General features: G+C 45.4%; 1 protein-coding gene across 1 annotated transcript in view; it reads right to left on the bottom strand.

Annotated features, from left to right (window-relative positions):
- Window positions 1-15,277, bottom strand: part of MYOF (myoferlin) — a 225,995-nt gene extending 210,718 nt beyond the window's left edge. The window contains 1 exon segment of the mRNA XM_068258907.1: window positions 15,069-15,277. Coding sequence (XP_068115008.1) covers window positions 15,069-15,159 — 91 coding nt within the window. The 5' untranslated portion in view covers window positions 15,160-15,277.
- Window positions 15,278-15,785: the final 508 nt, after the last annotated feature.

Below are 15,785 nucleotides of genomic sequence, written 5' to 3'. Positions count from 1 at the left end.
ACAGCAGAGCCATCAGAATTCACACATCGCAAGGCTAGTGTGTGATGCGCCTGTAATGTATTTAATAGGAAATTCGCCTGAGTTTTGGTTATGCAAATTTTCCATGCATTAAGAGTTTTCACGTTAAAATTCACATACGAATTTACATCCATATGCAAATTCATTTTCGCATTTTCCGCAACGGAATCACACCGCACTAGTGGAAATGGGCCCTGACAACTAAGGGCACAGAGAGAAGGAAAAAAAAAATTCTGCTCTGCACAATTGTTCTAATGACAGCATCTGCTCAGCCACTGATAAATCATACAAAGTTTTGTAGACAATGATTTGTAGACAGTCCCTATTCAGTGTTCAGCAGGCTCTTGTTTACAGGGCCCTTCCCTCAGCCTACACCCCCCCTCCCCAAGTGCCGTGTACTGTAGTGATGCTGGAGAGCTAGCTGGCTGGGAGCACACTCATCTGTACAAGTTTTCTGCACACCATGTGTGTCTGTATGTGTGAAAACAAGCATGTTTTATCACAGAAGCTCAATTAACAGAGAAAACATTGGTTCTCGGTTTACCTGTGCAGAAAGCGAGGGTGGGGGGGGGCGGGGCAAATGCAGGATTTTAAGGGGGGGGTTCCTGAAAGGTCCAGAAGCACTTATGTCCCAGAGTGCTTCCGAATACAGGTGGCTACATACTGCCCATGCACAAAAGTGCGCTGGCGTATTACGGAGCTGCTTATCTTTGGAAGTACTCAAGGACACAAGTGTTTCTGAGGGCTTCTGGAAGCAGCAAATTTGAATAGGGGACAGCGCTGGAACAACTCTACGAGAGAGGAACGGGAGATAGACTTAGTTTGGACAATTTAGTGGAATATGTCACATGTCACATAGCGCAAGCGATACCCATATGATGCAGGGATATATGCATCTGTGGAAGATGGCGGCGCTATATAAATACTAAATAATAATTTGCCTCACCAGGATTGCACTTTTATTTAGCTTTCCTGTATGACAAGAAGACACAGCCAGCCAGCACTAGGGGAAGAGGGACACAAAGGTCAATGAGGGAGGGCTGGTGCACACCAAGAGGGCTTCTGAGCGTTTTTCCAATCAACATTGATTTGAAAAGCGCTGGGCTAATGTTACCCTATGTGGGTGTTCCCACAGCAGCGTTGTGATTTTTTCAAAATCGCAGGTATACCGCATGTTGCATTTTTGAGTGATTCATCCAGAAATCGCTCTGAAAATCACACTCACTAATTGCTAGCGATTGCTATTGGGATTTTGGCGTGCACTAGCCCAGAGAGAAGAGGAGTGGAGAGAAATTGAGAATAGCCTGAGATGGAGTATTATCTGTATTGCAGTCCCACATCACACAGAGGCTACTTGCCTGTAATAGGACTCCTGTCCCTGCCAGTCTCTCACACAAGTCAGAAAGCAGCCCTCCTAGAGTCTAGGGACTGTCAAAAAAAATGTTCACCTTGTTTAACAAGATGCAGTCATTATGACATAGGGGAGAGACAAATTTTTGCCCACAGACCCTCCAGGCAAGCTCTGCAGCATGCTGTGTATATATACCAGCTTGCCTGCCCTTTAATTGCAGTTTTATCAGCTAGCCTAGTATTTTGCATTGCCTTACAACAACAAACCTGAATACACCAGACACCAGCCATAAATCACGGAATGAAAGGGGGCCTGGGGGGGGGAGAGATTGCCCCCCAGGTGGAGTGGAGAGACTGAGATAGAGCAGATAGCGTATCTGTATTGCAGTCCCACATCACACAGAGGCTACTTGCATGTACTGTGTCTCCTGTCCCTGCCAGCCAAATCCAAAAAAGCTTTATTGGCAGGACGAAATACATTTAGCATTGCCAAAGCAAAAACAAAACATTAACAACATGGTGGGGAGGATTGTGGGAATAGGGGAATGATATAGGTATACCGTCCATAGGGGTGTGGAGAATATAAGCGTTGGTCAGCCTCTCACACAAGCTGCAGACAGCCCTCCTGGATTTTAGGGACTGTTAAAACTTTTCAACCTGTGACATACCTTATGTAGCTGTCTACATGCAGTCTTTACAATAGGGAAAGAGCTGAGTTTTTCCCACAGACCCTGCAGGCAAGCCTCTGCATATTTACCAGCTTGTCTGCTTCAGTGATTTCAGGGAATTTTTTTTAAAAGGTACAGGAGTCTCAGGGGGGTGTTCCATACATCCAGAACCCCCGTCTGGATACGCCAGACGGAGGCCCAGTGATTTCTAGTTATGCCCCTGCGTCTCAAAAAACGGAAGCGTGCCATGGCAGGTACCGGAGAATAATAGAGTACCGGCGCGAGCACAGGACGTCTGCCGGGGGCCAGTAGAAGCCCCAGGCAAGTTGAACTCCTTTAAAAAGGCCCACTGTTGCAAATAAAATGTAAACATTTAAAATACAGATACATGTTGGATTATTATGGCTCTGTACAATTTAACAAGCTGACACATCATTGCATTCCAGCGGTTCTGGAGGTGTGTTTAGCTTCTAAGGGTACAATGGTTAATTTGCATATATTCAGCAGTGTTGCTCTGGGAGACATCTCGAGCTCACTCCAACCTGAATTATCGCAAATTCTTTCTGTTTTAGGAAAGCAAATTTTTGTTTTTCTTAACATCTTAGTAAGGGGGCTTTTAGGACCATTGTAGTCCCTTACACACTCCAATGAGTTCTGGGTCACCATGAGCTTGCTGGTTAGTCTGTACCATATAAGAAGTGCATTTCTCCTCATGTAAAATGAGCTATGAATTTTCTGCTATGTTGCGGCCATGAACAGAAGGTAGTAAAAGTATGAGAACCGGCAAGTTTTGGACTTGGCATTTACTTCAGCGAGTCTGAGTAAATACACATTATTACAGAGGGTGGGGTATCTTGCCCTGTATACCGAGTACATTCCAGGCCTTTACCTGGATATCCTATGGCCAGAAACAGCGAGTCCCTATACAGGTCTAGGAACAAATAAATACTACACACCTGGAATTGAGCTCTAGGTAGTCAAAGTATGAAAAGGAACAAGCAAGGAGGTTACTAAAATTAATATTTGTATTCTGACAGGCCTGTAGGGCTCTATAATAATCCTATAGGAGAAAAGGCTGAAACTGCTCACACGGCTTGTGGTGATCTGCCAAGCAAGGTCACACACGGCCATTAGGCAGGTGTGAAATTGTGATTTTTGTGTCTGGTTCCAGAACTAAGGGTCTTTTCTGGACATAATGATGTGAACCACACAGAAGGTCACACGACCAGGAAAAGCAGCAAATGTTACACACATAACAAGCGCATCATTTATAGACAGAAGTCGATGCAAGGAGGGATAGAGGAAAAAAAATCAGGGATACAGGCCTGTCTTCAAGAGCAATTTGAGGCAGATAAGTGGGAGCGCTGCGAAAACCGTGCAGCCGACCCCACCATAGGCCGTAATAGCAATTGCAGCGCTCAGACCGAGCACAAATTACTTTAAAAACGTCATTCGCCCGCCAGCGATAGCATCTTTCCCCACTATAGACTGCAACCCGGAGGGGGGGGGGGGGGGGGGGGATAGTAATTAATGCCGCCGGGACGTTTGAAGGCGCAGGGTGAGCTTTTTTTCAGCTTTACCGTTCACCCAAATCTCCCGGCGGCCTAATTATAGATAGGTGATAAGTGGGAGTAGAGTTCCTACCATAGATCACATCAAATCCATTTGAGGACTCTTTCACACCGGATCGGTGCGTCAAATTGACACACTGCCACCGCAGCCTAATGTAACCCTATGGGGAAGATAATACTTCCCACCGTGTGGTACGCTGCGCTGGAAGTCCCCAATCTAACACTAGCGCAGAACTACGTTACTGTGCGCGATCCGCAGCAACCTGGAAGTCATGTTAGTCTATGGCAACATTTTTTTTTATTTATTTATTTTTATAAACTTGACGTTGTGGCGCACATGCGCGGAAACGTATTTTTACAATATGCTTCTGTGCACTTAAGCATACCCAACAAGCGCGCATCACTTCCTGCTTGGCTGGTGGCCTTTAGGGAAAACCGCGTACTAACGAAGGGTTTCCTGAAGGCCTTTTTCTGGCGGTGCGGCAGGCACAATGCATCGCATCACTGCCGCCAGTTTGCAGTGTGAAACCGGCCTCGAGGGCCAAAATAAAAGATGGCCATACAGCTTGGTTTTATCGACCACCCCATTGGATAACTATCGAAATGGTCCAAATGTCACTTTTCCTTGCAGGAATGTTTCTCGATACTGGTTCCAGTGACAAAATATTATTGAAATGAACCTCTTTTATAGGAGGCCTGAGCTGAGGAGGTATATGGAGACTGCCATATGTATTTGCTTTTAACCAGGGCTGTGGAGTCGGTAAAAAAAAAAAAAAAAAATCTTCCAACTCCTCAATTTCTGAAACCACGACTCCAACTCCAGGTACCCAAAATGGCTCCGACTCCTTAGTCTAATACCTAACAGGGCTGTGGATTTTGTACAAAAATCATCCGACTCAGACTCCTCAGTTTATGAAATAAACGGCTCCGACTCCGGGTGCCCAAAGTTGCCCCGACTCAGACTCCTTGACTCCATAGCCCTGCTTTTAACCAATACAAGTTCACTGGAAGTCCTGCTGATCTATTTGGCTGCAGTAGTGTCTGAATCACACCTGAAACAAGCATGCAGCTAATCCAGTTAAAGTGAACCGAGCACCTTTTTTAGCACTCAGAACATTTCTATACCACATGAAAAATGCATGCCAACAATCTGTTTCATTGTTAAAATAAACTTTCATTTTACCTTGTATTTTACATTCAAAGTCGTTTTATTAACCTGTTTCAGCAGGGCTGCCCGACTGTCCCCAACCGCAGAGACTTCAGGAAGCGAATGGTTTTATTGAGCTAATTACCAAGACGTAAACAATACCTTTTCATTAACAAAGGGGGTGAGTAATTAGGTCTGTTTCTTCAAAGACATTGTGTGTGTCAAAGTGTCAAGACAGCATCTCTGACTTCTGTAAATAAGGAATGTGAGAAGGGGTGGGGGGGGGGGGGGGGGTGAGAAACATGGCAGCCTCTATGCCAGGAGAGATTCCAGTGAAAGAGTATGTGCTCAGTTTCCTTTAAACAGCTGATCTGCATGCTTGTTTTAGTATCTATGGCTGAGGTTTTAGAGGCAGAGGATAAGCAGGGCAGCCAGGCAATGTGCAAAAAGGAAAGAAATAAGTCAGCCTACCAAGTCCTCTCACTTGGGGTGTGCTTTAACCCATTAGCAGCTTCAATGGAGTTATCTCGTTTCAGAAAGCGTGCTCTGCTTTTGACCTCCGTCGGCAGAACTCGTCCTGTAAATTCTTGGAATGCTTTGATCTCTCTCTACTAGCAGAAAATATGGAAAAAAAAAAGCAGAAGTCCTCTGTTATTGTTTCACACTGCCCCCTAGTGACAAGTGGCCATAAATACACATCACATGACTACTAATTAGAAGCAAGGAAGTTTAATAAAAATAAAATAAAAAAAGTGCTAAAATGAATTAGACTGGAGCAATAGCAAACCACTAAATAAATTGGCTGCTAAAGGGTTACGTAAAGATTCTCAAAGAAACAGCAAACATCATCTCCAAAAGGGACACAGACCACAACAAACATGGCACTGAGGATATTGTCAATACCATGGAAAACAAAAAAGTTTTTGCTGGAGTTCCACCTTATCTCAGGTCTGGTGCCGTTTATGTTTATCCCTTTTGGTTGCCAGGTACCCAGGCCAGCATAGGACATCACAGACTATGCAGGGTACAGGTTTCTGTTACTACCCAAAAACTTGTAAGTTTAGTGGTCCTCAGACGAGGGAAAGACGTATTACATATACAGGACATTTCTCAGCTCAGTTTGCTAAGCTGCCTGTGATGTTATTTGATCCAGGAGCGAGTCCCTTCCCCCAACACAGCGAGTGTTTTGCATCCACTAACAATTATTGCTCTCTGAGGTCTGCTGTGTGTTATCCATCCATGTACAGGAAATAATGTCATGCCCACAGCTATTTCTATGCACACCAGCTCAGAGGCCTGTGAGCAGCTACCATAATCCCTGGGTTTGCCCTTGTTTTAGGTTAGTTGTACTGTATACGTTTTACTCTGGTGCTGGCTAAACACTGAGCCAGCCTGCTGCTCCTGCTGACTGAATTTTTCCATTCTGGTTTGCTGATGGTTAAAAACACTGCAGGGAAAAGAAAAGTCACTGATTCAACAGAGAACTATGCGAGATCCAAAATCTGGCAAGACTGTCATAAACAAAACAAAAAAACACAAGGAGGATCCTCCCAGGCAAAGTCACACTGAGCAAAAGAGGCTTATCACACACACCATTCATTGCACTGAGCCAAAGGGACTGACACATTCTGCCTAGAATAGGTGTGCAGAATGCCAAAGTGCCTGAAAGGTTTCTCAAAGTTTTCCCAACTCAACCCCTAAATAAGGCTAACAGGGATACATTTTTTGCGTTTGTTTGGCATAAATTTTCATTTGTAAACCCAGCTTAAAGCAGATCCAAGATGAAAAAACTAACAAGTAACTGTCTATATATTATCTAAACTTTAGTTTACACAGCATATCTAGCTGCAAACGGTTTCAACAGAATATGATTATTTCTTCCTGTGATACAATGACAGCGGCCATGTTCTGTTTGTCACGTTGTCACAGGCTAAGGGCTGGAGATGCTATCAGCTTGCCTGTGTGTAAATTCAGTCCCCTCTCCTCCTCCCCTCTGCCTCTGAAATCTCTGGCTAGTAACCACCTTCTTCTCCCCCTCCTCCTGCCCAGACTGAGTTCCCATGAGTCCTTGCTACAGTGCCAAGGCTCTGTGAAAAGCTGTGGGCAAAGCTTGTTTAGTTTATAGGGAATTAGAGTATTAAAACAAAGCAAATAAAGTATTTGGCTTGAGGAATGCCCTATAAACTATACGAAAGGAACACAATTATGCAATGAGTAAAAGTTTCTCAGATCCACTTTAAAGGAGGCACTGTACTAACAAGACAGTAGATTCAGATCTCGCTTTTCTCTTGGTGGACTCAAGGTGCCAGAGCTGCAAAAGTGTAAAGCTGAGTATTAACAGTACCGACCCAGGAAGATTCATCCAGCGACACCCCAATGAGCCTTCCCCGATCCATCTTCCCACTGGCGGTTATGCTCGACATTACACAAATTCAAGCAATCGCTGTATTTTGCACTCATACTCTGAGTCATCAATCCGCCATGACGGTCGTTTTCACCGCGCATCACTAAACGTCGTGAGATCATGGAAACGGTCGCTCTTTGAACTTCATCCCAATCAGTAGCTGATACCCCCTTTCCCATGGGAAATTATTCCTTTTCTCAAAAAGATCACGGGGCTCTGTATTAGGCCTTAATGATAAATCGAATTCAAATCGAAATCGTGATCACCAAGCTCACAAATTCAGAATCATCAAAGTGGCAATTTCTGTGATGACATTTCCACATGGGGAAGCTTGAAGAAGCGGCTTCAATCTTGCCTCAAATCCCTTTGCGTGCGGCCCGCAGCATCGGCAGTGTTGGACATACCTTCTGACAGAAGTCGAACGCTGCCAGCTGTGCATGGCAAACTTCCTGGTTCCTGTATGTCACATGACACAGGATAGTGATGGGTCGTTTGCGAACGACCCGGCTCTAAGAGCCGATTCTCTGATGCGGATCAGAGGAGCCGATGCCCACTGAGTAGAGCCGATGCCTCAGCCACCCCACACAGCTCTGCTATATAAGGGCGCTGAGGCATGCCGGGAGATGTAGTCCTCCTCCTGTATGCTTGTAGGGATGTATGGGGCGAAGCAGAGCAGAGGGACAGAGGGGCAACAAAGCTTGATTTGAAGGAAATCGTAAATCGAATCAAAATTGTGATTTCGGACATAAAATCGCTCAATTAAATTTTTTCCTAAAATTGTTCAGGCCTACTCTGTATGGCTGATTTTGTGGTGAAACCCCTCCCACAAATGATGTCAGCACCTCACAGCACTGAGGTACTGACATCACACTGTGGGAGCCTCATTGCATTGTGGTAAATAACAGCTGTTTACAACTGCCAAAAAAAGCAAGCAGCATCTCCTTCCAGTGATATCACCTGCCAGCAGGAAAAATGTCATGTAAATCAGTGGGAAAAAAGATTTTACAATGAGCAAACCAAATAAATCCTTTATACATAACTATTGTAAAAAATTAAGCACTTTTTTTAATACATTATTTTCACCGGAGTTCCTCTTTAAGCTATGTGGAATTCTCCTCTCAGAGCATTCTGGGAAACCAGGAATAAAATTTATACTGGGTCCAGAATTCTCAGTACACAAGCATTCCGCAAAGATACACACCACAATTGTATTAATGGCATTGTATTCACTACAACGCCTCTTCACCATTCTTTAGCAGCTGAGCGGAAAGGGACAAGGGAAGACGAGCTATAGGCAAAAAAATAAAAAATTACCATTGCAAATGAAGACATGTTTCACTAAACCGTGGTAACAGCTATTACATGGATGAGGATGGACTTTCATTTAGCCCTTTCCCTTCACTGACTGGACACAAATAATCACAAGTAAATCATTAAGCTAAACAAGGAACGCAGGATTTTAATAAGTCAGCTGTCCTGTGTACAACACGAGTTAGACAATATCTCTCCCCAGTATGCTGCACCCTGCACAGCATCACTCATTCATCCAGCATACTGAAAGTACAAGATGATGCCAGGAATTAGAATTTGCAGGTACCATAAAACTGTGAAGGTGTGACTGACTCAGAAGGCTTCACCTGCACCACAGGGCATAACTGATAAATGATAATTAGTATGTGCTGAATGGAATGCGGCACAGCGCAGTATGACATAACTGGACCAGGTACAAGGAATTCACATTGAACAATCATTTAGTCCTCACTGAGGTGCCCGTTTCATGGCAACAAATGTTATGCACATGCATTCAGCTTGAAAATGTACCAAATGCAATAACTGCTGCATTAAGGCCTCTCACAGACAAACAACTGACAGGCAGTGGATAAGAGCCGGAAGGAGGGAGTGCGCGGTAGTGAGTCTTGCAACGCGTCCAGTAGGACGCGTGCAAGACGTTTGGAATGCATAGAGGACCGCGGACTTATGGGTAAGTAAGCCCCTCTTCTCCCAGCAATTACGCCTCATTTTAATCACGAATTAGAGTAGTTCACTACTCGTAAGCTCATGCCCGATTCTCACCTCATTGCCTCGGTGGGCAGCAGGCCCAACAATGTACTTCTAGGCAAGTGTTCAGACTGAAATGGGCCACAAAGTGAAGCTGAGATGAAAATAAGCTTATGAAATTAATGTGAAATATAGGTGATAAACAGAACCTTAATACAGAAATGAGTCATTTTTTTGTCACAGTTGCAGTTTAAAATCTACTTTAGCTTACATGGCAGAGTATAGAAGTAATGACCCTTTGAACTTTCCTGCACTAAAACCTTACTTACCATCTTTCTTCTTGCTGATAGATAACAGGCTTTTAGCTTCTATTCACTTTTCAGGAAACTGGACTGAATTCAGCAAGCTGTTCGACAAGCTCTTTTGCATAAGTTTTTTTTTTTCTTTTTTTTTTTTTTTTTTACTTTTGCTGTACTGGAAAACCGAAAAGGGCTGAGGTAATTTCTCAGTAAGAGCCTATTTACACCTTCAACAAATCACGGCTGTTTTCCCACACGGTTTTAATGGGCTGCTTTAGAACACACAACAGTGAGCGAGAGAAAAAAAAAAAAAAAAAAGGTCAGTATCCCACTAAAAAAGCTCAGCTCAAGGCTCAGTAGAAATTTGCATCATTGTGAGTGAATTTTGTGCAGATCACTTCTGGCCTATAAGCAGCTCTCTGTAACAGATGACGTTACTTTCCAGTCATTCAATACCTTGCCAACATCTGCCTGCTGCAACTTAAGGGAAAAACCACAAAGGAAAGAAAACTGGTTACTCCACAGAACACAATCTGATCCCTCTGGTGTAAGGAAAGAGATGCGATTGCAGCTTCTGAACACATGTGGTGCCAGGGGGTGACCCCAGCATCATTCCTTCACAGCCCTCAGGAGACAGCAGCCCACTAATGGAAACCACACCTCTTCCAGAGGTGACCATCTGCAGATTTCCAAATACCTTTACAGAACTCCAACCATCCTTCCTGCATGAGAACAAAGCTTAGTAATTCCTTCCACAAACATACCTTCATTCTTTTTCCTTTAGTTGTGAAACCATAAATGAAGCAATGCAGAAACCCCTGGGTGGGTGTGTACAGAGTAATCAAAGCATGTGCAGAAAACTCACATGAGAACGTTCCAAGCTAACTACCACCAATGAAAACACACTGCCTATTAGGCCCAGTTCACATCTGCTTTTTTTACAGAACGTATACTGTACAAACTGAATGGATGTGAAAGAATCCAATGTTAACCTATTGGACCGTTTACATGCGTCCGTTGGCACGGATACATTCCGTTCCCCGGACCAAACAAAGAAGAAAAAAAAAAATTTTAAATGCTGCAGGCCCTAATTTTGCAGACCATTCTGCCCAGCGGAACGGAACCGGACAAAAAAACAAAAAAAAAATGCTGCTGCATTGGGGCAATGGGGAATGGAACGTTTCTTCACACTAGTGAAGAAACGGACCGTTCCACGGGGGATGCAAACCTGAGCGGCGGGAGGGTGCAGCAGCCAGGCGGGTGGTGAGCAAAGGTGAACCGGCCCGCTTATACATACCTAAAGGCGAGCGGTAGAGGCATCAGTCTTCTTCCGCATCATGTGACCAGTCACATGATGTGCTGTGTAATCACAGTGCAAGAAGAGGAAGCCTCTGCCGCTGACATTACGTATGTATTTGCTGGCAAACGGAGTGAAAACCGAACCATCGGTGATCAGATCAGTTTTCAAAATCCGTTTGCCAATGTGCACAGAGCCATACGGATCCGGTGAAGCGGAGACCGGATCTGCTTGGCTCATTTTTTCTAATGAGATACTGGGCCTTAGGGTTCAAACCTGCTAGCCACCTTCTAACTTCATTTCAGTAATACTTTTCTTACCTTAAAGGGGAACTGAAGTAAGATGTATACGGAGGCTGCCATATTTATTTCCTTTTAATCAGTTGCCTGGGAGCCCTGCTGGTCTATTTCTCTGCAGTAGTATCTGAACAACACCAGAAACAAGCATGCCACTAGTCTTGTCAGATCAGACTTTAAAGGGAAGGTTCAGGGAGGGAGGTAAAAAAATAAAAATCAATATCCACTTACCTGGGGCTTCCTCAAGCCCGTGGCAGGCAGGAGGTGCCCTCGCCCCCGCTCTGCAGGCTCCCGGTGTACTCCTGCGCAGTACAGCCCGACGGACGTCCGATGACGTCAGCGCGCCCGCGTGGGACGCAGAAGTGCCAGGCCATGGAGCGCAGCAGAGCCCGACCTGGCAGCCGGCCTGGCCAGGTCAGGTCGGCCACCGGGAGCCTGCGGAGCGGCGGCGAGGGCACCTCCTGCCTGCCACGGGCTGGAGGAAGCCCCAGGTAAGTGGATATTGATTTTTATTTTTTTTCCCTCCCTCCCTGAACCTTCCCTTTTAAGTCTGAAACACCTGATCTGCTGCATGCTTGTTCAGGGGCTATGGCTAATAGTATTAGAGGCAGAAGATCATCAGGGCTGCCAGGCAACTGGTATTGCTTAAAAGGAAATAAACATGGCAGCCTCCATATACCTCTCTCTTCAGTTCCCCTTTAAAAAGAAATAAATATGGTTGCCACCATATACCTCTCACTACAGCTCTCCTTTAAGCAATACCAGTTGCTTGGCTGTTCTGCTGATCCTCTGTCTCTAAAGGTGCCCATACACATGCCCGATTTACCGCTGATAGACAGCAGATTCGATCACTGTGATCGAATCTGCTGTGAAATCGATGCACAAACGATGGCTGTTCGACCGTTTCACACCCGAAAACAATCGATCCCGTCGATCTGTCCGCGTGGAAAATTTCGCTTGATCGCCGACGGGCGATAGCGGCATTCGAATGTCCGACGCTAGCAGCAATACATTACCTGTTCCGCCGGCGCGTGTCCCCGCAGTCCCTTCTCCGCGCTGGGCTCCGGCTGGCTTCACTTCCTGTCAGGGAAGTTTAAATAGTAGAGCACCCTCTACTGTTTAAACTTCCCCCGATAGGAAGTAAAGTGAAGCTGGAGCCCAGCGCGGAGAAGGGACAGCGGAGACCGGGGGACTCACACCGGATCAGGTAATGTATGCAGGCGGCAGCTCCAGATTGTAAATCAGTTTCATAGTGAAATCGATTCAAAATCTGTTTGCCGTGTAGGCAGCCAATAGATCCCTCTTTGATCAGATTCGATCACAGAAGGATCTATCTGCTGGTCGATCTGGTGGCATAATCGACCAGTGTATGGCTGCCTTAAAGAGACTGAAGTCTCTTAAAAATCCTTTATCACAAAATATTGTTTAACATATTAGGCCTAACTAAACCGCCGCATTCCCGCCGCTGTACACCATCTAAATCTCCCCTAACTCGCCGGGGGGCAATCCGGGAAGCGCTTCAGTGAGAGGCAGAGCTATGAGCCGCAGCTGTCCTCTCCACGCGTCTATTAGCCCGGATCACCGCCTCTCCCCGCCACTCTAAAGCTGAGTACACACGTACGATAACGATCGTTCAAAAACGAACGATAACGACAATCGGAACGATAATCGTGCGTTCAAAAAGTGTGAACGATCGTTTTTGTGAACGATAACGATCGTTATCGTTCAATCGGACCGATCCAACCCGGCGGATTTTTTCGAAAGATAATCGTTCAATCGTTGCAGTGTGTACAAAGATCGTCCGATAACGCATGTTCTTATTGCCTGTCATAACGTCACTTCCGTTTGCGCACGCATTTTTTTATCGTTCGTCGTTCAGTACTTTATACTTATATCGTTCACGTGTGTACACAATCGTTCATTACGAACGATCTTTTCAGTCTAATTTGAATATCGTGTAAACGTCACGAATCGTTCGTAACGAACGATCTTTATCGGACGTGTATACGAACCTTTAGTCTTCCTTCACTGAGAGGGGCGGGGGAGAGGCGGAGATCCGCCGCTGACAGACGCGTGTGAGGCAGAGCTGCAGCTCATAGCTCTGCCTCACATGGAAGAGTAGAGGGCAGCAAAATCAATGACCAAGAAAGTCTTGGATTTTGCAGGGGAGAGGGAGGGCTAGTTTGGGGGGGATTTAGATAGTGTACAGCAGCGGGGATGCGGCAGTTTAGTTGGGGCTAATATGTTAAACAATATTTTGTGGAAAAAAAAAAAAAAAAAAAAAAGGGATTTAAGAGACTTCAGTGTCTATTTAATAGTATTAGCCACAAACCCTGAATGAGCATGCAGCAGATCAGGTGTTTGACATTTTTGTCAGATCTGACAAGATTAGCTGCATGCTTGTTTCTGGTGTGATTCAGTCACTACCACAGGCAAATAGCTCAGCAGGGCTGCCAGGCAACTGGTATTGCTTAAAAGGAAATCGGTACCGGGCGAGATAGAGGGATAGAGACTGCCATATTTTTCATTTTAAACAATACCAGTTTCCAGACTATTTAACCATCACAGGTAGAGGATAATATCTCGGTTTAAGGGGGCCTTCGGAGTCTTGAAGCGAGTGGTAGGGGGCCTGGCGCCTGAGTCCTTCTCACCTCTTCTTTCTTTTTCCTTTTCCTCTTCTTCTTGGGGGATAGGGGTGGGAAGGTCTTCAGGGGAGGGGGCACGGGTCAGGTGTGGGACCGAATTCAACATCTCCGGGGAGTTCGGCCGTTCTGGGCCAGAATTCCCTGCTGGGTGTATATAGGGGTGGCTTCGCCCCCCTACTTTGAAATTGATTCTGTGCGGTATGCCACCTTTTGCTGTTATGTTACATGTTAAGCCAATATGTTCACTGTCATGCTGTCCAGTTGGGGGTGAATATTGATCCCTTCCTGGTGATGTATCTTGATCTTTGAAAATTTTCAATAAAATATTTGAAACAGAAACAATACCAGTTTCCCTTTAGCCCTGCAGATCCATTTGGCTGCAGTAGTGGCTGAATTACATCAGAAACAAGCATGTGGCTAATGTCAGATATCAGTAACACCTGATCTACTGCATGCTTGTTCAGGGTCTATGGCTGAAAGTAGAGGAAGAGGATCATCAGGGTAGCCAGGCAACTGCTATTGCTTAAACACTACTATACAGTTTTTTTTACATGTATGTTTTGTAAGATCCAATAAAGCAAACTTTTTGGTAAAAGAGCTGTGCCAGATCACTTTGGAAGATTTGCTAAGCATTAAATAAAAATGGCAGCCTCCATTCCCTCAAAAATAGCTTATCTGCAGGTTTTTGGTATGTGGAAGGAAACTAGAGTGCCCAGAGGAAACCCACATGGACAAGGGTAGAACATACAACCTCTGTGCAGATAATGCCCTGGCAAGGTTAAGTATGAAGGGTTTGGTAATGAACACAATTAAAACGAATCCTACACATGACTGTAACCACTATATCACCAATGAAGAGATAATCATAGACCCCTCACATCCAGGTGTGGCTGCAGCCTTCTGCATGCACTGTTGCTATACCACTATCCTAATAGTACTTCTGAGGCAGCATGATTGTTCCAGGTTTCTAGTGAAGTCACAGGATCAACACAGCAGTCAGAGAACCAAATAGGAGAGAGAAGAAAAAAACCTGTATCAACTCCTATACTAACACTGGCAGTTCATTGTGAAAAATGCTGCACTTTCACACATAAGGGAAATGAAAGGCTTCCTTGACCTCATAAAAGAGGAATCCCTTCACCTTGAGCAGCAGTAATATAGAGCCAGCATAACTAAACAGACTAGTTACAAGGTTACATTACACACAACAGATACTTTTGTCCCAGTCTGCAGCCTCGTTACAAGGCAGTTAGCAGACTGGACTCAGCCCTTGGAATGTACAACTTAGCCACAGATGGGAAAAGCGACTCCCATATATAGAGAGTTTTCTGTAGCAGATGTTAGAGAAATATCCCTAAACTCAGCAGCCGCTTACCTCTGAAGCTGAGGGTCACTATAGGGTCCGGCCGCCCCCCTAGCTTGCTCTTAGGGATGTTGGCCGCCGCTTCTACAAACACCTTCAGCATGGCTGCAGAGTTTTGGGGCTGGAAGGTCGCTGAGGAATGATCCTGCTATTGGCCTCAGCTGCAGACGGAGCAGCTTCCTGAGCAGCAGTGCTGAGACGCAGGCGGCCACTGATGGGAGTGGGAAGTACAAAAGGGATTGTTAAACTTGGGTGGATCTGTTAGGTGATTAGTCACCGGCGGCAGCAGCAGCAGAGGAATACCTGTGAGATGATGACTAGCAGGTCCCAGCCTGTCAGAGAGGCAGGAGGGGAAAGCACGGCTTCCAGCTATGAGAACTCACTCTGCAAAGTGCAATCTATGGGGCTCTCAATGTGCAATATGCAATCTATGGGGCTCGCAATGTGCAATATGCAACCTATGGGGCTCGCAATGTGCAATATGCAATCTATGGGGCTCGCAGTGTGCAATATGCAATCTATGGGGCTCGCAGTGTGCAATATGCACTCTATGGGGCTCGCAATGTGCAATATGCAATCTATGGGGCTCGCAATGTGCAATATGCAATCTATGGGGCTCGCAATGTGCAATATGCAATCTATGGGGCTCACACTCTGTAAAGTGCAACCTATGGGGCTCACACTGCGCAAAGTGCAATCTATGGGGCTCACACTCTGCAATGTGCAATC

This window comes from Hyperolius riggenbachi, chromosome 10 (assembly GCF_040937935.1).
Source record: "Hyperolius riggenbachi isolate aHypRig1 chromosome 10, aHypRig1.pri, whole genome shotgun sequence".
Lineage (NCBI taxonomy): Eukaryota > Metazoa > Chordata > Amphibia > Anura > Hyperoliidae > Hyperolius > Hyperolius riggenbachi.
Note: the sequence above shows the minus strand (reverse complement) of the source record. Positions and strands in the feature narration are given on the sequence as shown.